Source organism: Bos indicus x Bos taurus, chromosome 1, assembly GCF_003369695.1.
Source record: "Bos indicus x Bos taurus breed Angus x Brahman F1 hybrid chromosome 1, Bos_hybrid_MaternalHap_v2.0, whole genome shotgun sequence".
Lineage (NCBI taxonomy): Eukaryota > Metazoa > Chordata > Mammalia > Artiodactyla > Bovidae > Bos > Bos indicus x Bos taurus.
Genome location: NC_040076.1, coordinates 143,146,873 through 143,171,112, shown reverse-complemented (window position 1 = coordinate 143,171,112; position 24,240 = coordinate 143,146,873). Strand labels below are relative to the sequence as shown.

At 53.2% G+C, this 24,240-nt stretch overlaps 1 protein-coding gene across 1 annotated transcript in view; it reads right to left on the bottom strand.

Annotated features, from left to right (window-relative positions):
* Window positions 1-14,755, bottom strand: part of PDXK (pyridoxal kinase) — a 31,021-nt gene extending 16,266 nt beyond the window's left edge. Inside the window, exons 1-2 of the mRNA XM_027547174.1 lie at window positions 14,493-14,755; window positions 1,218-1,272 (exon numbers count right to left, since the gene is read on the bottom strand). Coding sequence (XP_027402975.1) covers window positions 1,218-1,272; window positions 14,493-14,579 — 142 coding nt within the window. The 5' untranslated portion in view covers window positions 14,580-14,755. The remainder of the gene's footprint in view (window positions 1-1,217; window positions 1,273-14,492) is intronic.
* Between the last annotated feature and the right edge of the window lie 9,485 nt (window positions 14,756-24,240).

Here is a 24,240-nt window from a genome sequence, read left to right as displayed (position 1 = left end):
TCCGCATATCTGATGCTGGGCCACCTGCCAGAGCTTCTGGGACGTTCTGTGCTCCGAGATTCCGTCTGGGTTCATAGTAACTTCAAAGAAGGGACGTGGTGACATTTCTAAGAACTGAGAGGCTTTGTCCCCCTGATGCCATTAACTCAGGGCAGGGCGGATCCGAGGCCACAGGGCCCTTGCCTGGTGTTTCAGGGGCTTTCCAAGGGCCGAGACCTCATGAATCCGAGCCAGCAATCCCACGGGCTGCCCTTGGGTCCCCGTACACAGAGACACACTCACACGGGGTCCCCGAGGCTCGGGGTCTTAATAGAGAAAGCCAGAACCTTCTCTCCTCCTAATACCATCAGGGCCCGGTGGGGTTCCTCGGCACAAGGCCTTTCGGTGCCCTCATCTCTTTGATTATAGAAAACAGCCTTCACTCGGCCTCCATGACCTTCCGAGTTCCAGTGGGTGGATTCAAGCAGTTGTTCACATTAGGGAAGGGAGGGGATGCGAGACCAGGGAGAAACAAACAGTCAAGAGCAGCCTTGGGCAAGGTCCTGTTTCTCCATCGCCAGAGTACACACAACAATGTCTCCGAGCTGTTTTTGCAGATACCGAAAGCCACTCCAGGTGGGAAAAGTTAACGATTAACCTTGGTATGCTGCCCACAAGCATGCAGACCCCAGACCAGCTGGACCTGAAGGTTGCTGATGTTGACTCTTACTTACCTCACCACCCACCCCTCAGAACAATGTCGATCTGATCGCTCCCTCTTTTACCATAAAACTTGTCACTGTCTTCCCCAAGTTGGGACACTGGGTTTTGAGGGTATGAGCCCACTGTGTCCCCCTTTGCCTAGCAAAGCAATAAAGCTCTCCCTTTCTACTTCACTCAGAACTATCTCTGAGATTCGATTTGGCACCGATGTTCAGAGAAGCAAGAGCTTGTGGCAGTGCTCCAGCCCACAGTGTCACCCAGGTGGGGGGCCCCCTGAGCAGGTGCTTGGATCACCAACCTCAGCTCAAGGAGGAAACTGGGGACCAGACGTCACGTCACCCACCTGGGTCGTCCAGCCACCAAAGCAGCTGAGCTGAGTTAAACGTGGAGCTGGCAAACTCACCCCCCACATGCTCTATTGTCTGTAAGATGAGGGGGGCAGCTCTCCGAATCTAAGGGACCACTTCCCATGCCCACACCCAGCTCTGCCAGGATGGCTGAGACCAACACCTTACCTGTGTGGTTTGAAAACTGGACAGAGTTCACCGCATCGACCTCAAACCCCAAAACCTGCAAGATGGACAGAGAAGGAACGGGTGTAAGAGAGCTGGCGGGCCTGCACTGACACATGGCAGGTGCCTGACACGGCCTGGGGCAGGCAGGAGGGTCTCCGACCTGGAGAACAGGAGGAGGGTCTCTCCAGCGCAGCCTCGGCACCCACAACTGCAGGGATGAGCATGGAGGTGATGGGGAGTGTGGGGAGCAGCCAGCCCCAAAGGCCAAGGCTCAGGGGCCATGCATGGCCCACCTGCTGGAACTGCCACCAAATGAAAATGCTCAGAGACCAGCACGGGATCCATCTGTTCAAACACTAAGAGGGCAGTCAGGCCCTCTCTGCTGAGGCCCCCACATGGATCGGATCGGGGGATGAGGCCAAGGGCTCCCACTCCCTCCCTGGGAGCCAGGCTTGTAGCCCCTGCATTCTCCCAGGTCAGCTGGGGAGAAAGGCGCCCGGCTGGGGCCCAAGATCCAGAGACAACTGCAGCCACAGACCCGCCCCCAGACAACAGGGACTCCACCCCACTGGGCCAGCCTCACTGGCCCCAGCTCAGGTCACCCAGCCATTGCTGGGGCTTGGACGCCCATCTGCGTCAGCAGCCTCTCCAGAGCTCTGGGGGCACAGCGGGTAAGGGAGGCGAGGGTGGGTTCTGGTGCCTGGCACCTGCCCGCACAAGGCTGCAGGGGCCACCTGTCTGCCCGGAAGGTCCCTCCTCTCCCGGACTCGCCTGACCCTCATCTATGCTCCCCACTTTTTACAGGAGGTCGAGATCCCGTGCTCCCTCCTCCTCTCCTGGGCTCACCTGACCCCTCTCTATGCCCTCTCTCCCTACCCCTCTTCTACACGCAGTCGAGACCCCGTGCTCTGGGGCTGGCAGCACAAAGCAGGGTCTGATGAGGAGTCACGTGTTCACCAGACACACCACTCATGACACTCTCACGAGCCCCTCACTCTGCACCCTGGCCCCGGTCCCCAGTTCCCTCCCTATGCCCAGCTAGGTCTCAGCTGGGAGGTTCACTTCCACCAGCAACCCCAGCAAAGAAGCCACACCGAGGGAAGTGAGAAGATGGCGCCCTGCAGGGTGGGGAGTGTGGCAGACAGTGTGAGGGGCCCCGGGAGTCAGGTGCTTGTCCCTGAGCTCCACTGCTGATGGGGGTGGAGGTGCCACCGCTGACCGGGGGGTGGGAAGATGAGGCTAGGGTGCGGAGACTGAGCCTCAGGACCCACTGCCGGGACCCCCATTAGACGTGGCCCCTGACCTTCGGGCATGCTCCCTCCACTGAAGATGAGAACAAAGGCCCTTTGCCATAACTGGTCCAGTGGACAGACAGTCCCTGGCTGTCCCCCACTTCCTGTCCACCAGGAACTTACCAAACCCTCCCCCCTTGACTTCACCTGAACACCAACAACTTCTGGGTGTCACCTCAATGTCCCCAAACAAGCAAAGCTCTCTGGCCACAAGAGTGTCTGTCTCTGCGGGTGTCAGAGCAGGACTGAGGGTCCCCAGGTGTGGATGTGGGCCACACCCCAGCTCTTCATGGGGGCTGTGGTTACCAGGCATGCTCCTTTTGTGAATTCATTGAGCTGTACACTTATGAAGTCTTTCTAAAAAGCCAGTATTATGAGGACTTAAATCAAGGAAAAATTCCACAGTCTAACCTAGAAAGTTAAAACTGGCAATTTGCGAATTTTCTTGCCAGATTTCAGGGCCTCCTAGACAGACAGAGCTCACGGTATTTCAGATCCCTAAATTCTAATCAACTCCAAAGAAACAGATTTGAAGCAACGATGACACAAATCCTGCAAATCCTGCCAGAATACCTCGCTCCATTGCTTCTGGAAGCGTAGATAATTAGTCCTTCAGAGCCAGCACACGCGAAGCAGCTATTTTCTGTTTTTAAACGATAGCGCTAAGCGCCGGGCTGACATCTCCATTTCACACACCAGCAGCTTATTTGTTGGCATGATAGGCTCGTGTGAGGGGCCCTGTCAAAGCCTCGTGCAGGGTTGGGCAGGTGCAGCAAAAAGCCAAGACACAGGGCCCGGCTCCCTGATGGGAAACGGGGGACCCCAGAGAAAGGAGGTGCCTGTTGTTAACACCTCGTCTTCCAACTCAAACCTCTGCTTCTGTGCTCAGCTCTGGGATCTGGGGCTGGGACCCTGGATGGCACATCTGTGCTCAGCTAGGGGCTTCTGACGGGACACGGGGGTCGGGAGGGGTGGAGGGAGACCAGAGATGGAGGGTCCTGCCCCTGCTGGTCACCTTCCCCAGCCCCGGTTTTCTTTACCCACGAGGAGGGGCCCCCGGAAGCAGCTGAATCCACTCTGTGATCTCTCCATGGCTCCCAGCACCCCCATCGCATAGCCGTAAACATCCCGTCTCCCTGAGCTTTAAGTCCCGACTGTAAGCAGACAGGGGAGGCGGGCCCTGGAGAAAGACCCAGGCATGGCTAGTCTAAACGTTTGGTCTAAGCCATGTTGTGACCCGGGCCTGGTCACAGCGCTTGCCCTTGAACAGGTCTCGGTAACTAATGATCTTCAGAGAACAAAAGAATGCAGGGCAAACAGTTACTGAGCATGAGGAATAACAGCAAAGGAAACCAGTCAGATGTAAAGAGCCCCGGCTCCACTTCCCCGCGCTCACCCCTCTCCCCGTGCTTGCCCTTACACAACCCCACTGAGTGTGGGTGGAGCCACCAGGGAGTCCAGTCTATTCACACGCACCCTTAGGAGCAGAGTTCTCTTTTCCTAAGAGAAATAAAGGCAAAAACAAACAAATGGGACGTAATCGAACTTGAATGCTTCTCCACAGCAAACCATAAACAAACCAAAAAGACAATCTATGGGCTGGGAGAATACGTGCAAACAACGTGACCAACAAGTGGAAGACGTGGTGTTCAGTCACTGAGTCCTGTCTGACCCTTTGCGACCCCGTGGTCTGCAGCACGCCAGGCTTCCCTGTCCTTCACCATCTCCTAGAGTTTGCTCAAATTCATGTTCATAGAGTTGGTGATACTAATGAAATAGTACTCAGCCATAAGCAGGGAATGAAATAATGCTATTTGCAGCAACATGGATGGATGTAGAGATTATATACTAAGTGAAGTCAGACAAAGAAAGACAAATATTATATGATATCACATATATATGGATACTAAAAAATAATACAAAACCAGAAACACACTCACAGACACAGAAAACAAACTTATGGGGAAAGGAAGCAGGGCAAGGGATCAGTTAAGAATATCCGGACATGTCACTACATCTAGAAGATAAACAGCAAGGATTTACTCTATAACATAGGAATTATATTCAGTGTCTTATAATAAACTATCATGGAAAAGAACACACACGTATTAACTGGGTCACCGTGCTATACTCCTGAAATTAGCACAGCATCGTAAATCAACTACATTTCCACTTGAAAACAAGCCAAGCAAAGTTCTCTGACAGGCGGAAGAGGATGTCCACGTGTCCTGAAGGAGAGTTCTCAGCGCTCTGCTGGCCCTGAGCACGCAGGCTGCGTGGGGAGCAAGGCCACCGTGCAGCCACAAAGCTAGCTCACCTGGCTCCAGTGACCTGTACACCAGTAAGTCTGCTACCTGCCCCAGCTCCCACCCCGATCAGCTGCGGCCACATCCTTGGCTCCAGCGGCCACTCAGCCTGTCTTCCAACCCAGAATGGCAGCTGGTGGTCAGCTGGCAGAATTACACCAGGGAAATCGGCCCTGCCCCACCCCTGCCAGCTTTTCACCATTTACCAGCAACAAGACTCATTTTAAGAAAAAAAGAGGAAGAATTGGCTAGTTCAGCACGGGAAGGGGAGGGGAGGGGAGGCCTTCAGAGATCAGGGAGAGCACCATCTCGGGCCTAACCCTCCCTCCCTCACTGTCCCCAGCCCAGTGCAGCCAGGGGCAGGTGCTGCTGGAATTCTCAAGCGGGCCTGTTTCAAGTCCTAGCTCCCATCCAGGGAGCCTCTGTGCTGTCCTTCCCCTGCTCCCCAAAGCACCCCGCAGACACCAACCTTCGAGGGTTACCCGTGGAATGAGGCCCAAACCCCAGGCTGTGCGTCCCACCAACTGAATTCCACACACTCTCTGAAACCCCAAAGTCCTTCTGCCTCTGGGCCTCTGTGAGCTCCCCCGAGTCTGAAACAGGGACTCTTGGCTCCAAGACCTTGTTGGAAACCTTGTCTTCTCAGCCTCCACTAGAGCACCCAGGCTTTGTAGGGGGGTTTGGGAGTTTGCGCTCCCTGCCACTGTGACCCTCTGGGATGAGTCCATCGCCCTGTGGGCCTCTGAATGAAGGCTGGGGGCCAAAGCCGTGCTTCGGGCTCCGCTTCAGAAAGAACTAGAGTCTCAGCCAAGAGGCTCCATGTCCAGCTGGTCTGCTGCCCACCAAGGTCGTGCCAGTTCAAGCTCACTCAGCTGCTGAGGAAACCTGGCTCCACGGGACCACGTGAGCATGTCTAATGCTGGGGACACAGTCTCAGACCCGGGATGGCCAACAAGATGCACAGGCAAAACAGAGGCCCTTCGGGCATCAGACAGGGCCCGTTCCTCAACCCCACGCTCCAGCTTCCCACCTCTCCCCCAGGGCAGGGGAGACCCCAATGGCTGGCGTGCACGCCCACCTAGAAGAGCACATTCAGAAGCTCCAGGGGCGTCCGCCACAAAGAACAGTGACATCAAAGACAACGTCCACACAGTCCCCCCACGTCCCAGCAACGTGGACCTCAGTCCACCCGTTAGGCACAGCATCCCTCCTGAGGGCAGCTACATGTGCTGGGGGCCTAAAGCCACATCCCTACTTCCGCCTGGATGCTGAGTCATCAACCACTGCTGACAGCCAGGCACAGACAGCGAGAGCACGCAGAACACACAGCCGGGAAGCCCAGGCCACGCAGCTTCCTCCACGGGAGGGTCAGGGGCTGGGCAGCGAGAGGACTCACTTCACCATCTTCAAAACCTTCACCGAGGCCTGTTTTGCAAGACCTTTTCAGTCACTCGCCTAGGAAATCAGAATTAGCAAAGAGAGGACACAGGAAAGCCATGTGCCTGTGGTCCGACTGATCAGCCTTGGGTACTCCAGGGTCCCTTTCTCTACCCGCCCCTGGTCAGCCTGACCACTCAGCCCAACTCGAAACCACCCGCCCCTCATCTCCCACGGGAGCTCCAACAGGGAACAGCCCTGTGTCCCTTGAACAGTGCTGCAGCCCCCTCACCCCCACCCGGCTCGCCTTAAGTCCCAAGGCCACCTTTGCCCCACATGCGCCCTCGTCTCCTGGGCGGCTGGCCCCGGACCCCCTCACCCTGGCCCCAGCCCTGCTCCCAGCGCAGTGCACCCACCCCGGCCACCAGGCCCCGCACACTCGCTGGTCAGGTTCAGCTGGGCACCACCCTGAGAGAGGCGGTCTTGGCCCAAGCTCCCAGCAGCACCAGCTACAGACGGGGGACAGGGCTGCAGCTCTGGTCAGGGGACGGGAGGGGCTGTCCCTCCTCGGCTGAGCCGTGGCTCCACACATTCCTCTCTCCTGGACAAACTCCATCTACTCTACCCTTGGCGGCACTCTCCCGGAGCACTCTGAGCAGAGCTGGCCGCTCTTATTTCAAAAGCTCCATGTGGGTGAGCTCCAGGGACATCCAGGCCCATGAGCCACACTGCCAGGGGGGTCCCTCTGTGTGCGGTCACAGCCCTGCTCACGGACACCTGCTCAGGTTTCCAGGCCAGGGGCCTCTCAGCACAGACCTTACAGAGAGGTCCCTGTGAGGGGTGGTCATGCCAGCATGAGGCAGACGTCACACCACACAACTGCACACGCGCACCCACATGTACACACCCACAGCTGAGCACACACACACACACACACACAACACACTCGCACACATGGGTATACCTCCCCCCACAGGCCATTAAGTTCTTGCTTTTCTACATGACAGGCAAAGAGGAATGACACAAATTTCAGCCCCAAACTAAGAAAGGGTTACAAAATCAAGATATTGAGCAATTCTGGAGATTCTTGGGAAAATACAAAAGGCAGGAGAAATGCTGAAGCAACACCTAAGTTCCAGGGTTGGGACACACTGGGCGAGACGGGGACTTCCGGAGGGAAGCAAGCAGAGCACAGCGTCCCAGGTCACGGGGTTCCAGCACTGGTGCGCTCCTCTGGGAAGCGGCAGGGGGCCCGAGGCGGGGTAGGAAGAAGGTGTGCTTTTGGGCACTGACTCCCTGGCACTGTCTGCCAATGCACGTGCCACCACGAAAACCTTAATGGCAAACACTACGTCTTTTAAAGGGCAGGTGACATCCTTCCAGCATCTTTCAAACTCAGTCCTGACAGAAAAGGTCCTTTTTATCCAAGGAATTCTAATGAAAAAGCGTAAAGATTTTCCAAGGACCAAGTGTTTTAAGATGAATCAAGAGAGCCTCTGAACAGGGCCACTTTACAGTTCAGGCGGTTCTTAAAGGGGAGAGGTGGAAAATAAGCTGCTTATGGCCGGAAGCGTCCCCACTACCACCAGTCACAAGCCTCTAGGAGAGGCCGGGGTGAGCTGTCCACACTTGCTTGCTGGGCAGCTCTGCGGCCTCTGCTCAGCTCCTGTGGCCCCATCACTAGGCAGGGAGGGTGTGAACCTAGGTTTCCAGTCCAGGGCCTCTCTGCACAGTCGGCTGCCCCCCAGCCTACCCCTTCCTGCCGGGTGTCCAAGCCAGTCCACTGGCAAACAGGCCTGGCTTTGAGGTCCCTGCACAAGAAACCGTCTCCAGCCCTGCTGGATGTCTCGGCTCTGCTTCTGCACCGAGGGGCCAGGAGAGTCAGAGAACGAGGTGGGTTTCTATATAGGCCCCCAAATGAGACAACCCCTGACCCACCTTCCAGGGCTGCCTGTAGTCTCGGCAACACAGTACTGAAGTGGGTTCTGAGCTAAGGTCCCAAATCAGATTCTCAAGGTCACAGAATTATTTATGTGCCCCCCACCCCCCAGCATGGTCCTTCAAGGTGGCACCCTGGGCCTCCAGTGACCCCAGCAGAGGTCCTGCATGCCCGAGGCTACCGTGCCAATCCAAACACGGCCTCAGAAGGAAGCGCGCACCACACATCCGGCACGAGGCCAGCTACCACCTGCCTGGACACCCTCAGAAAGACTCATCTGCCCAGCAGAGTGCCTGTTGGCATCGCAAGTGCTGGCCGCCCTGGCAGGAGAAGTGCCTAGCGGCTGGAGGGAGACACAAGAGTCGCGGCTGAGGCAGCAGTTCAACTCCCGCCTGTGCTATTCTTCCCAGAAGACAGCTTTTGGATGCTGGGGCTTTAATTAAACACCCAATTTGGGTCGCTTTTAAATCTCTCTGAACAGGCTCCTTTTAACTCACAGTGAATTGAACAGCAGCCCCTGAAATACATTCTGGCTGAGGATTCATGCACATACTGAACTGGAAACTGGGTCTGGCAAGATACAATCAAGCTAAGCATCTCAAGCCAAGATGGCCTTGGATTGTGTCAGTAGACCCCACAGCCAATGACAAAGGTGCTTATTTGAGACACACAGGAGCAGGCCATGCAACAGATGCACGGACTGGAGTGATGTGGCCACAAGCCAAGGATACCTGGAGCCCCCTAGAAGCTGCAAGAGGCAGGAAGGACCCTCCCCTCCAGCGTCTGGGGGAGGGATCACGGCCCAGTCAGCATCCTAACTTCAGACTCTTGGCCTCTAGAACTGCGGGAGAATAAATCCACGATTCTAAGCCCCTCTGTGGTACTCTGCTATGGCCGCCCCCCAGAAACTCATACAGAGCCTAAGGCCGCGTGTACCTGCTGTATTTTTGTTTCTCTCTTTCGACTGTACCACGTGGCATGCAGGATCTTACTTCCCAGACCAGGATCAAACCCAGGCTTCCTACATTGGGGGCCCAGAGCACTAGACAACCAGGGAAGACCCCTGCTGTGTTTTCACCAAAAAAACCGGGAAGCAGTAGGGCAGGAGTGGGGTTGTGGGGCTGCTAGACAATGGGAGTGAGGTGGAAGTGTTAGTCGCTTAGTCGTGTCCAACTCTTTGCGACCCCATGGACTGTAGCCCACCAGGTTCCTCTGTCCATGGAATTCTCCAGGCAAGAATACTGGGGAGGGTAGCCATTCCCTTCTCCACAGGATCTTCAGATTCTTTACTGTCTGAGCCACAAGAGGATGGGTGGGACCTATGAAAACACAGGAGGAGCTGCTGGATCAACAAGCCTGTCTTCCCTAACACAGAGGGGGCTCAGAAGTACACTTCCAGCCAGGAAGAACATGAGGTTTTCCACTTCCAAGAGGAAAGCAGCCCACAGAGTCCAGGCTGGGAGGAGGCCACACTGGGTCCATCCACCCCTTCCCTTTTCTCTCCCTAGAATCAAGGTCAGAACAGCGAGAGGTCCCAGGGTCTGCCCGGGGAAGGGGCCCTGGAAGCATCATAGGCATGACGCCGTTGACCTGCAGTCCCCACCACCAGAGACAGGACAGGAAGGCACGAGCCCACCCTCTCACTTCCCTCGCTCACTGCCGATGAGGAGTACCCTGCCCACAGCTCTACCTGCTGTTGCTGGTCACAGCAGCACGTGCCCCTCAGCCACTAAAACGGACTATGAACTCGAGCCCAGAAACAAATCCAAAACCACAGTCAAGGTTCTGGTCCTTTCTCTTCTGTGTTACCATTTTTCTCTGCCCAGGGAAGGCAGCTGCCTGCAGGCTACCCACCTGAGACCGCCACCAGCGTGCTGTGGTATTAAGTGTTGATCGCTCAGTTGCATCTGACACTTTTTGACCCTTTGGACTGTAGCCTGTGAGTGATAGTCGCTCAATCGTGTACAACTCTTTGCGACTCCATGGACTGTAGCTCTCTAGACTCCTCTGTTCATGGGATTCTCCGGGCAAGAATACTGGAGGGGGTTGCCATTTCCTTCTTCAGGAGATCTTTCCTGCCCAGGGATCAAATCCGGGTCTCCTGCATTGCAGGCAGATTCTATACCATCTGAGCCGCCAGGGAAGCCTGTGGGGACCTGGCAAAAAGCAGTTTGAGAACCAGAGCCCTGAAGCCCAGACATCTAGCTTGCAGACGTCTAGCCAGGACAACTCTGGGAATGGTGGGAGGTCCCTGGGCAGGGATCCACACTGCACCCCACCACAAGCAGAACCTGGGAGCTTGGCACCATGTCATCACTAACAGGACTGTTCTCACTGTGCAGATGAGGCTGAGAATGTCTGGGGGGCACGGGGGCCCCTGAGCCATTTCTCCAAGACGCGGGCACCGGGTCAGCACCCCTCCACCGGCAGCCTCTCCACCCCGCACAAGTGCATATTTTGCCTCCCCACATTTGTGGGGCCCGGCCAGACCCCACCTTCTCCTGCCATTTCCAAGCTCTCTTCCCACAGTCAGCTGTGTGGGTAACCCCACCTGTGGCGTCTCCAGCTGTACAGCATCCATCAAAATTCAGAACATTTTCAGAACTCGGCACAGCTCTGTAGTCAGGGGACACCTGCTGGAATCGTGCAAGGCACGGCCACTTCCAGGCTCTGTTCACCCGCAGCCCATCCTGCACCATGCCCTGCCCCTCTGTGCTCCTGCAGTGCTCACATGTTGAGTGGGGAGCAAAATGCCTACAGAAGACCCCACGGAGCCTCCTGTAGCCCTTACAAGAGCTCGGCAGCCTAGCCAAAGCAAGCGTGAGTAAACTTGTGGGGAATCTGGACTCTGGACAAGGAAGCACTAAGTGGCCATGGGAGAAAGTGTACAGTGAGCTACGGAAAATCTCTGGAAATTCTTCTCATATGGGCTAACTGTGTGTCCCAAGTGGGACCTCAAACGAGGACCGTGTGAGTGCTCACGTGGCTGAAACAAAGTTTATTATTCTGAGAGAGTCAATTCCTAGGCAGGCTGAAAAGAAGTCTGGAGGTCCCCAAGGAGAGAGGGAAATTCCCTTGAAATTCCCTTGAAATTCTCAAGGAAGAGGAAAGGACAAACTTTTTTCCCCTCTACATTCCTTAGGATTGCATAACAATAATGTATCCTGCTTGAGGACAGTTTCTGGGAACTCCCCCCCACCCTTTCTGGCTAATCCTGTTATTTTAAAATGTAAATTATGGGAGTGGGTCTAGTAAGGTCTTTACAACCTCCAGACATTCTTTGGATTCACTGTAATAACTAATTAAGGCAAGAACACTGGAGTGGGTTGCCATTTCCTTCTCCAGGGGATCTTCCTGACCCAGGGATCGAACCCAGGTCTCCCGAGTTGCAGGCAGACGCTTTAACCTCTGAGCCACCAGGGAAGCCCAATAACTAATTAGAAGTATATAACTCCATTGCTGGCACTAGTGAGGGGCACTCTTTCTGCCCCCTTCTGATGTCTATGTCAGAAGCTTTTCCTCTCTCTTTTATACTTTAATAAAACTTTAAAAAGCTCTGAGCGATCAAGCCTCGTCTCTGGCCCTGGGTTGAATTCTTCTCCTCCGGAGGCCAAGAATCCCGGCGTCTTTCGTGGTTCAGCAACAACCTTTCAATTCTCTCATAGTTCACACCATCAAGGTGGGCTTGGTTTGGTGGAGCACGTTTTGAGAGCCACCCTCTCTGCTTTCTTCCCCTCCTCAGCTTTTTCCACCCGCCCAAGGCTACGTTAGGAGGAGGAAATGATTAGGGCAAAGGACACAGGTAAGGATGTGATCCAGGCCTGATGGAGGCCCTGGCCTCCCTTAGATGCCCCAGGCACACTTGGCTGCCCACTGGCCCTACCTCCCTGTCTGGTCTTTCTGCAGAGAGGACTAAGAAAAGCACCCTGGGCACTGCGGCCACCTCACTCAGCAGCCAGCACCTCCGAGGCACTTCCCAGGGATGGTCACCCTTATTGAGTCCTTGGAGTCAGGCTCTATGCCCATTCCACAGATGAGGCAACTGAGCACTAGAGAGCTCAAGGTGGAAGGCAGCCTCTTCAAGTCCCCAGCTTAAGAATGAGCCTCCAGGGGAGTGTGAATAAATAACAAAAGAGCCTGGCTCACTTCCAATTTTACGAGGGTTAAGTCTAAGCCACAGCAGCCCATCTGAGGAATTCAGGATATAAAAAACAGGAGCAGGTACTCAGTGCTTTGGATAAACAGATGTTAGATGCGTATCTCAGAAAGAATTTCAAATTCCTGCATCTTTCCATACTTAGAATACCACTAAAATCAATAACTTAAGATATCTGTTCTTCGTGATTAGCAGTAATCTTTTACCCAGAAGTAAGCTTGAATGCAAGTATTTCCCAGCTCCCAAAACCTCATGTACAAACTGGCCTCTCCCTGACCTCTCTGGAGCAGTGCCCTGAGAGACTGTCCCCCTTACAGTCCTCAGTAAGTCCATGACTAAAACTCCAACTCCCTTGCTGTGCGTTTTTCTTTAAGCAGACAAGAGGAAGTGCAGGGATGGATTAAGTCAGAGACAGGTGCTACCCCCACCCTGGAGATACAGAAGGGGGATAGCACCCCCGACGTCTGTCCCTCAAGACCACAGGTAAGGATGCTGGATAGAGAGGAGACCTCAGGTGAGAACCAAGGTTCAGTCCTTCAGAGGCCCTTCCCAAGGGGGGTGGTCTGGAGGAGCATCCCATCAAGTAATTGGCAAAGGACATGTTGGTCTGCAAGTTTAGGGTCAGTGCCTAGAAATCAAGGAATAGATGATCAGAGGAACAACTTGCCCAAGGAAAGATAAAGGAGCAGCCACAGGGAGAGACAGAGGCCCAGGGAAGCAGCAGAGTCTACACACCTCTGCACACTTCTGCCAAGGGCAGCTCCCTCTAGGCAGGGTGCAGGCGGACCACTATCTGGTAGGGAACTTCCTGGTTCCACCTTCTGCGGCTGCCCCTGCTGCAGGGATCCTGCACTTTCAACCCCAGCACTGCCCCACCATAGAGGCCCTGCCCAAGCAATCAGTGACCAAGAGCTGGGGCCTTGGGGCCAGTCCTGGAGTGCACCCTGGCTGCCCCCATGGTCTGCACCCCCGCTGGTGGGAATGGGAGGGCCAAGGGCCTCACCTTATCTCCACAGGTGCTCAAAGATCATAGGGAGCTGGCCAGGCGGGTCAGTTGGACTTGAACCCTTGTACCATGCCACCTTCAAGTCTTTGTTCCACTGCCTCCTCCCCGGAAGATGGGCAGGCCAGCCTCAGGTCGGCCCTCAAGCTCTACTGAAGGGTTCCAACCCTTCCCACGGCCCCTCCAGCCAGCTGGCACCTACAGGCCATTGTGACTGGGTGGCCCTTTGTGATCTTGAGGGTCCAGCACAGGGCCCTCACGTACAGCATGCACAACAGGGGCCAGACACTAGCTCCTTGTTCAAGGATAGGACCCAAGGACAATGGGCCAGAGGTGCACGGTCCAAGAGAGCCACCAGCCCGGACGCACAGCCCCCTGCTTAGCCCACAGGGCAAGGAAGTGACGGTGACCCCAACGCTGACACCCCACTGCACCCAGGCCTCATCCCGACCCTCCAAGGGCTACCCAACCACAACCTTGGGGCTGAGACAGGAAGCAGTGGTGCTCACTGATAACCCAGAGAGAGACCGTGAGCCCCTCACGGAGCACAGGTGGGGGAAGCAGGAGGAAGCCCGTGGGCACCCTAGTAGGGAAAGGCTGACACATGTAGGAAGCTGCATCTACAGCCAGACCCTGCACGGCCTGAAATGCCCTCTGGGCTTTACTTCTCCGGTGCCAACACCTGCAGGTAGGCCCCCTCCGTCCCATCCCCTCCCGGCGACCGCCCCTCAACAGGCAGTCGCAGGGTGGAGCCCACCCTGGCCGCCCAGGGCCTCACGGAGAGCCTCCCGATCCGCAGGGGGCGGGGACCGGATGGGGACGGGTCGCCCACCAGGTAAGCAGTGCAGAGACCTGCTTGCCCAGCGCCCACCTTCGCTGGGTCTCCGGCCGCTGCTCCGCATTTTCCCTTTCCCAGGGTCGGGCCGGTGGGAAAGGGTGGGGGCTGGCGGGTGCTCACAGCACGCGCCCGGGGTCTTCATTCTAACATAGCGTCCCCACCCCGTCCCCATTCCACCCTCCTGGGTCCAAGTGCGGCCCCGCCTCCGCCCCTGCAAAGTGCCCGCCTACCCCGCCCGCGTCTGGAACCCCGCGCTCCAGATCCTCCGGGCTGCCGGGCCAAGGTCACGCGGCCCGGCGGCGGCCACCCCTTCGCTGGCCCGCACGGCCGGACGCGGGGACACCTCCGGGTTACGTAAGCGTACCTGCAGCGGGAACGTGGCCGCCCGGTTGCCCACGTAGCCGCGGACGACGTGGCTCTGAATGGAGAGCACCCGGCACTCCTCCTCCATGCCGGGCCTGCCGCGGCGGCGCGGGGCCGGGGGGTCAGCGTCTCCGCCGCGCGCTCAGCTCGGCTTCGGCCACGCTCGGGCTCCGCTCCGCCGCGGCCCGGATCGGCGCAGGCGCTCGGCTCGGACGACAGGCCGCCTCCCTCTGACCTCAGCGCGGCTAGGAACCCGCGGGTCCCGCGCTGCGCCGGGGCGGGCCGGGGGCGGGGCATCCTCCTGTCCCCGCCCACTCCCGCCCCTCCCGGGCAAATCATCTACCGCAACCCAGGCCCGGGCAACCCACCCACATCTCTGCGCTACCGGCACGTGGGCGGCCACCCTCCAAAACGCCGGCTTGCACTTTCAGTTTTACCCTGTGGGGCGCAGCAGGCTGCGCCGGCCTGCCTTCATTCATCGGTTCCTCGAGTCCTTCATTCACTCCACACAGGTCCGCCCCCTGGCCTGCACCACGCCTCTAACCCCGGGGCCGCACACTGCCGGCACAGCAGGACCACGAGCCCGACAAACAAGGGCCCCCGCGGAGGAAGGGCACTGGCGAGGCGCCCTGGAAGTGGGCACGGACAGGGATGTCTGCAAGTGGGCTACTGGGCTGGGAGTTACCGGGACCACCTTCCCCAGGGCCCAGTGGAGCGCAGTGCCTGGCCCCAATTCCAGGCCCTGCAAGGCCCGGAACTCGTATGCGGTCCACCGCCCCTGCGGCCACCGAGCGTACCGGGGCCAGGACGCATGGGCCCTGCGACCCTCTGGCAGCACCAAGGATCCAGGCCCACCTTGCTAACCAGACGCCCCTACCTAGGGCATGCACGCCTGATCCACAGCCAAGTTACCCTGCAGAGGCCTGGGGGGCGGACGCCTCCATCACCATGAGAACTTTGGGGACCCAAGGGCCCAGTTCCCCCACCTTGGACACATGACTGGCCTTCTCCTCAGGGTGTGCTGGGCCGAGACACGTGGCCAGTGCCCACCCCACCGACCCTGGGCAGTGTCCTCCGTTAGAACCTATTGGCAGGGGCAAACCCATGTGGTGGGGGCCTAGTCTGTTACCCAAGGCAAGTAAGATCCTGTGTGCCAGGCACAGGGAGGTCAAACAAACCTATCGTAGTTTGGGGCAGAGGAAGGTTTACTACTGGGCGGAGTCAGGAGAACAGAGTGGTGGCGGTGGTTTAATTGCTAAGTCCTGTCTGACTCTTGCAACCCATGGACTATAGCCTGCCAAGTTCCTCTATTCATGGGATTCTCCAGGCAAGAATACTGGAGAGGGTTGCCATTTCTGGTAACCAAAACCCTCAACTCCTCCATGGTTTTTTTGACTAAAAAAGATGCACAACTTGAGAGTTGTGAGTGAAATTTTATTTGGGACAAAATGAGGACAGCAGCCCAGGAGACAGCACCTCAGATAGCTCTGAGAGACTGCTCCCTATGGAGTGGGGGAGGTCAGTGTATAAGATTTTGGTGAAGGAGTTCAATACAATTAAGTGCTTACTTTACAAGAGTTTTCCACTAATCAGGAGGAGCTGCTGTCACCAAGAAGGGATTCGGTTCTTTCTAGATATGAGGAGATGCAAGGTATGGGATCACAAAATCTGTTCCTGAAAATATCCACCTATCTAAAGGCCTGTCCCACCAGGTTCTCTGGAGCACAGAGACCCTCTCTCCACCCTGACCTCCCTCAGAGCGTGTGGGAGGTCAGCAGCTGCAGCAGCACAGGGTTCAGTCGCCACAGAATCCAGCTCAGTTATTCAGTCGGGTCCGACTCTTTGTGACCCCACGCACCGAAGCACAAAGATTGTCACCCTGCTTATTTAACTTATATGAAGAGTACATCAAGCGAAATGACAAGCTGGAATCAAGATTGCTGGGAGAAATAGCAATAATCTCAGATATGCAGATGACACCACCCTTATGGCAGAAAATGAAGAGGAACTAAAGAGCCTCTTGATGAAAGTAAAAGAAAAGAGTGAAAAAGCTGGCCTAAAACTCAACATTCGGAAAACTAATATCATGACATCTGGTCCCATCACTTCATGACAAATAGATAGGGAAACAGTGGAAATAGTGAGAGACTTTACTTTTTTGAGCTCCAAAGTCACTGCAGATGGTGCCTCCAGCCCTGAAATTAAAAGATGCTTGCTCCTTGGAAGAGAAGCTATGACCAATTTAGACAGCATATTAAAAAGCAGAGACATTATTTTGCCAACAAAGGTCCATCTAGTCAAAGCTATGGTTTTTCCAGTAGTCATGTATGGATGTGAGAGTTGGAGTGTAAAGAAAGCTGAGCATTGAAGATGCTTTTGAACTGTGGTGTTGGAGAAGACTCTTGAGAGTTCCTTGGACTGCAAGATCAAACCAGTCCATCCTAAAGGAAAACAGTGCTGAATATTCATTGGAAGGACTGAGGCTGAAGCTGAAACTCCAATGCTTTGGCCACCTGATGCAAAGAACTGACTCATTGGAAAAGACCCTGATGCTGGGAAAGATGGAAGGCGGGAGGAGAAGGGGACCATAGAGGATGAGATGGTTGGATGGCATCACTGACTCGATGGACATGAGTTTGAGCAAGCTCTGGGAGTTGGTGATGGACAGGGAAGCCTGGTGTGCTGCAGTCCATGGGGTCAAAAAGAGTCAGACATGACTAAGCGACTGAATTGAAATGTACTGAAGAACTAACCACCCATATTTCATGGCTGCTCACCTTCTGGAATGGCTCACACTCCACAGACCTTTCTCCCAAGGTCTTTCTTGCTTTTTGAGATGGGCTATGTATGGAATATGTATCTCTCTAACTAAACCACTTCTTACCTCTCACTTTGTCTCTCCCTGAATTCTTTCTGGGACGTGACATAAAGAACCTGAACTTTGTTAAATCCTAACCCCAGGTGAATCCAATCCCAGGACAGTGGGTTCAAGCCCCAATCTGGATTGTGTGGTTTCAGAGCCACACAGTCTGGTTTGGATTCCAGCTTCTCCGATGGCTACAGCATTTCTCCTTCAAGTCAGATCAACCCTTGGACTCAGTGTCCCCATTTCCTCAGGCAGAGATGTAATCATAGTATCGACATTCAAACAATGTTTAAGGGCAAACGAATTGACCTGCGTCACCAGCTGAAGACATCCCCTGGCATGAGTGAGTGTTCAGTATGAGTTTCCTCTTCTCTGACACTAATCCCAGTCCCCCTGCCCTGCTGAAACAGAGGTTGGTGGAAAATTCCTCTTTTCTCGTGACTACTGGACTCCGGGTGCCATTTTTATGGATGAAGAATCTAGTTTGCAATCCTTCCATGCTTAAGAAGTTGCTCCATTGTTGAGGAACAGGCTTGGGATGTTTCCAGTTCCAGAATGTCTTTCTTAAGAGACAACAGCCAAACCTGAAACTTGGATTACCAGTTTTGTTTTGTTTTTTAAATTAAGTAGGTTATTTATTTTTGCTTTATCTTGGAAATGTGTGTGTGCTCAGTCACTCAGTCATGTCCGAGTCTTTGCACCCGCCCTGGGCTATAGCCCACCAGTCTCTTCTGTCCATGGGATTTCCCAGGCAAGAATACTGAAGTGGGTTGCTATTTCCTCCTCCAGAGGATTGAACCTGAGTCTCCTGTGTCTCCTGCATTGGCAGGTGGATTCTTTACCAGCGTGCCACCTGGGAAGCCCTAATCTTTGGAACAGCCAAGATTTTCTGAACCTTAAAAATACTTTGGGGGTCCTCTCTGGTGGTCCAGTGGTAAACAGTTTGTGTTATAATGAAGGAAACATGGGTTTGATCCCTGCTCTGGGAACTAAGATCCCATTTGCTGTGGGGCAACTAATCCAGTGTGCAGTAACTAGAGAAAACCCACATGCCACAAGAAAGATCCAGTTCAGCCCAAAAAAAAAAGGAAATAAATAGATAAACTCTTTGGGCCACCAGAAAATGCCCTAGATTCTTTCCTGGGCTGTCAGTGTCCATTGACATTTTAATCCTCAAACACGCTTGTCTGGTTTGAAACTCACCTTGCTGTCTTTGGGTCACTGAGCTGATCCTTGTGATGGCCTCTGAGGCTCCACTCAAAACAGCTGCAGGCCACAGAGAGTTTTCAGCCAAGCATTCATGGACGTGTGTGCTGACTTCCAGTGCATGTCCCTGAGGGGCCATCACCGCTTGGCGTCCCCACCCACAGAAATAACCTCGAGCCTCACCCTCTGTTCCCAGCCCACCTGCACTCCAGCGTTCCCTCTCTCTCCAGTGATACTCTGATGAAGAACAGATTCACAATCTGGGCCAACAGCCAAGAATTTTAGACCCTCAAGGGGGCTCTTGGGGCAAATGATTCACTAAAGAGAAGAGAGAGTGTGAGGGAATTCTCGTTCACTGAATTCATCTTTTGTGGGGCATTTGGATCATCCTGTCATCTAACTGGAAGCAAGGCTTGCTGTCCTCAGCAGTTTGACCTCACTGTAGACTGCTTTTCTTTCCCTGCCCTGCGCCCCACAGAGGTTCTTAAACATCATTCACCGAGTCTCTAGTTGTAAGAGAAGCAAGTGCTGTGGAAAGCTGGGGGAGGTTACAAACATTAAGAAGAAAACAGAAACTGGTCCGAGTCCCAGTGTCTCGAGAGTGTGTGGCTTTCTTTACTCTATGCCCATCTGTCTGGTTTTACACCATACCTGGAAAGTATCTGATACGTGGCCAGCGCTCACGAAATGTACTAATGTTTGACACATTAAACATTGGGATTTAATGTACTATATTGTATTTTCATACCTTCAAGGTTGTCTCCAGTATTTCTCCGTGGTATTTCATGACAACATTATTTTCATCACGTGGAGTTACAAGAATTTGTTTAATCATCTATTATTTGATAGTCAGTCTGTCTCCAGCTTCTCAGTGTTGAAAATATTTCACTGGACTTCTTTTTGTCCTTGTGCAGTTGCCAAGTCATGTCCAACTCCTTGCTACCCCATAGACTGCAGCATGCCAGTCTTCCTTGTCCTTCATCTCCTGGAACTTGCTCAAACTCAAGTCCATCTAGTTGGTGATGCCATCCAACCGTCTCATTCTCTGTCGTCCCCTTCCCCTCCTGCCTTCAATCTTTCCCAGCATCAGGGTCTTTTCCAGTGAGTCAGTTCTTCGCATCAGGTGGCCAAAGTATTGGAGCTTCAGCTTCAGCATCAGTCCTTCCAATGAATATGCAGGATTGATTTCCTTTAGGATAGACTGGTTTGACTTCCTTGCAGTCCAAGGGACTTTCGGGAGTCTTCTCCAGTAGCACAGTTTGAAAGCATTGATTCTTCGGTGCTCAGCTTTCTTTATGGTCCAACTCTCACATCCATACATAACTACTGAAAAAACCATAGCTTTGACTGTTAGCAAAGTAATGTCTCTGCTTTTTAAAATGCTGTCTAGGTTTGTCATAGGTTTCCTTCCCAAGAGCAGGCATCTTTTAACTAAAATTAAGAGCCCGCTTTACCTGTATATATATTCTTTCTCATATTATTTTCCATTATAGTTTGTCAGAGTATTGAATATAGGCACCTGTGCTCTACAGTAGAAACTTGTTGTCTGATTACTTTCTTATCATAGATTCTTCGAAGTGGAATGGCAGATAAAAAGATAGTTTATATTAGATTCCTAACATATTTGCCAAATTATACTCTAGGAAAGTGTGATTGGCACTCCTGTTAGTGACTAATATTTTTAGCACAGACTTATCAGGACTAAGTATCTTTTTAAAGGATGCTTGAAGACTGGAAAACAAAAAAACAGATTTTTATCTGGGTGCATTGCATGGCATGCAGGATCTTAGTTCCCCGGTCAGGGACCAAATCTATGCCCCCTGCAATGGAAACCTGGAATCCTAACCACTGGACCACCAGGGAATTCCAACAGGAGACATTTTTAGATAAGAACTTGTGTAAGGTGAGTTTTATAGAAGCTATATATGCAACTAAAAGGAATTGATCTAATTGTAGAAGCTGAATTTTTAGAGTGCTAACCAAGTATTCCAAGAATGGACGCGTGGTTGAAATAAGGAGGCGTTTCTTTGGGTGTGTTGGGACTGCAGCCTGGGAGACACAGACTCAAGAAGCACTTGAATTGTGTCCTGCGGGACTGACCATACAATGGGAGACTTAGAAAAGTCAAAAAAAAAAAAATGCAAGAGTACAAAAATTGTTTGCCAAGAACTGGGACTGGAGCTGGTGAAACTAAGGGTGCTTGTTAAATAAGAACTGGTTGGGGTTCGAAAGGATTATATAGTTGAGAAGCGGGGGCGGGAGTTTGACACCCCAAGGTTGCCATGGGCAGCTGCTGGGAAATGCTGTTTTGGAAATGGTTTGCAGTGTCCCCAAGTCTGACCCCGTTCAGAAAATACAGGTTCTTGGTGATGCAGGAATGTGTCTGAAACCACACCCACCATGGCCACCCGGCTCCATCCTGCATGCCTGAACCAAGTTACCCCATTTAGGCTTTTGAATGATTTTGAATGTGTCATCAACAGGTATAAGGCGACTTCCCTGGTGGTCCAGTAACCACTGGTCTGCCTGCCAATGCAGAGGACGTGGGTTCAATCCCTGGTCTGGGAAGATTCCACACGCTGAAGGGCAACTAAGCCTGTGTGCTACAGCTACTGAGCGCGAGTGCCCTGGAGGCCTGCTCCATGACCAGAGAAGCCATGAAAGTCAGAAGCTGGTGGCCCACAACTAGAGAGTGGCCTCTGCTCGCCGCAAGTAGAGAAAGCTAGGGCACACCCAAAACTGAATGTATAAAATTTAATTAATTAAAAAAAAAAGATGTATTGGTCTTCTGGGTGCTTCTGATAATCACACTAAACCAGCCAGTGCTCCTCAGCCCAGGGCTCACCCAGACCTGGTCATGCAGCAGGAGAGACCACGAGAGCTACTGGTGCACACACTTAAGGGCGCTTATTAAGGACTGTGCTGGCCAAGATGCACCCTCAGCTCAGCAGCGCCTCATCTGGAAAACATGGGTAATAACAGCATCCCGAGGGCATATTTCCAGGGGAATCACGTTCGCCGGAGCTTCCCTGGTATCTCAGACAGTAAACAATCTGCCTGCATTGCAGGAGACCTGGGTTCGATCCCTGGGTCTGGAAGATCCCCTGAGGAAGGGAACAGCTACTCACTCCAGTATTCTTGCCTGGAGAATCCCATGGACAGGAGGCTGGTGAGATACAGTCCATGGGGTCACAAAGAGTGGGACACCACTGAAGCAACTAACACAACATATTGACTGGCTTCCCAGGTGGCACTAGAGGTAAAGAACCCGCCTGCCTGCCAATACAACAGGAGACGTAAGAGACTCGGGTTCAATCCCTGGGTTGGGATGATCTTCTAGAGAAAGGAATGGCAACCCACTCCAGTATTCTTGCCTGGAGAATCATATGGACAGAGGAGCCTGGCGGGCTACAGTCCATGGGGTCGCATAGAGTTGGACATGACTGAAGTGACTTAGCATACATGCAAGCACATGAGATTATACATGTGGGGCAAATAAATGCTGCTGGTTAGTAAAATCAGCTCTTCCCACTAGACTGTAACTCCATTAGGGCAGAGGCCAGTGCTATCCTATACCCTGGCATCCGTACTGTGCCTGGCCAGCAGTAGTCAGGTGTTAGATGGAGGGAAGGGTGGGTAAATCAATCAGCTGGTAATAACAAATGCAAGTCTCAAAAAATTAAACATAGGATTACCAGATGACCAGCAAATCCATGTCTGGGTACATGCCCCAAAGAACTAAAAGCAGAGACTCAAACAGGTATTTGCACACTTATATTCCATGCCGGCACTATTTACAATAGCCAAAAGTGGAAAAGGTCCGACAAAGGTCCATATTGCCAAAGCTATGGTTTTTCCAGTAGTCGTGTACAGATGTGAGAGTTGGACCATAAAGAAGGATGAGCGCCAAAGAATTGAAGCTGGAGAAGACTCTTGAGAGTCCCTTGGACTGCAAGGAGATCAAACTAGTCGATCCTAAAGGAAAAGAAAGTGAAAGTCGCTCAGTCATGTCTGACTCTTTGCAACACCATGAATAGTCCATGGAATTCTCCAGGCCAGATTACTGGAATGGGTAGCCATTCTCTTCTCCAGGGAATCTTCCCAACCCAGGGATCAAACCTAGGTCTCCTGCATTGCAGGCAGATTCTTTCCCAGCTGAGCCACCAGCGAAGCTCACCCTATAGGAAATCAACCCTGAATATTCATTGGAAGGACTGATGCTGAAGCTGAAGCTCCAATACTTTGGCCACCTGATGTGAAGAGCCAACTTATTAGAAAAGACCCTGATGCTGGAAAAGATTGAGAGCAGGAGGAGAAGAGGGCAATAGAGGATGAAAAGGTTGGATGGCATCACTGACTCTATGGCCATGAGTTTGAGCAAACTCTGGGGGATGGTGATGGACAGGGAAGCCTGGTGTGCTGCAGTCCATGGGTTGTGAAGAATCAGACAGGACTTAGTGTCTAAACAAAAACAAAAGAGTGGAAACATCCATGAAAGCATGACTGTATAAACTAAATGTGGTGTATACATGGAATGCAATGTTATTCAGCCTTAAGAAGGAAGGAAATCCTGATATGTACAACATGGATGAACCTTGAGAACATTATGCTCAGTGATAAAAACCAGCCACAAAAGGACAAATGCTATATGAGTCCACTTACATGAGGTACTGAGATTAGTCAAAATCATAGAGACAGAAAGCAGATCAGTGGGTGCCAGGACCTAAGTGGATGGGAATGGAGAGTTAGTATTTAATGGGTATAGAGTTTCCAGTTTGCAAAGTGAAAAGAATTGGGACTTCCCTAGTGGCCCCTTGATTAAGAATCTGCCTTCCAGTGCAGAGGACCTGGGTTTGATCCTTGGTTGGGGAACCAAGATCCCACATGCCGTAGAGCAACTAGGCCAGTGTGCCACACCTAGAGCAAAGCCCTCCCACCTCAACGAAGAGATCCCACATGCTGCAAATGAGACTCTGCAGCCAAAAATTAAACGCTGAAAAACAAAAGATGAAAAGAGGTAGGGAGAGGAACCGTGGTGATGTCTGCACAGCATTATGACTGTATTTAATACCACTGAGTTGGACACTTACAAGTGACAAACTCATATTTTGTATATTTTACCATAGGAAAAAATGGGCAAGCAAGCTCAATGCATTATCAAACAGCATGAAGGCAAATTCCCTACTCTAGGAGCTGATACATCAGATTTTAGTGAAACAAACACAGTGACAAGCCAAGGGTAGTAAAACATAATGTTCACTAAGAACAGGGTTCTGGTTTATCTAGGTGCTGGACAGGTGGAGTGGGGCCAGGACACCATGCCAACCAGAAGCTCCCAGTTGGGGTGGCCTGGTGCTTGGACCAGGCAAAGTCATGCCTGCTCCTCTTGGGCAGCCAGTCCCCAGAGGGTCTCTCTCCTGTGAGGCCCCAGGACAGAGGGGCACCCAGATGTTATCATGGGAGCTGCATCCCCAACCTCCCTCCCTTCGGCTTCCCCACCCTCTTCCCGCCTCTCTCAGAGGATGCTTCAGCCTGGCCTCCGCTGGCCTTCCACCTTCCTCCCCTGACCTCTGCTGACTCTCCTGCTGTCTGGCTCTCCAGGGCACCCTCACAGCTTCCCGGGCAGGCTGTCCTCATTAGCAGGCAGCACCTGGTGGTGCTCCTGTGACCCACATGT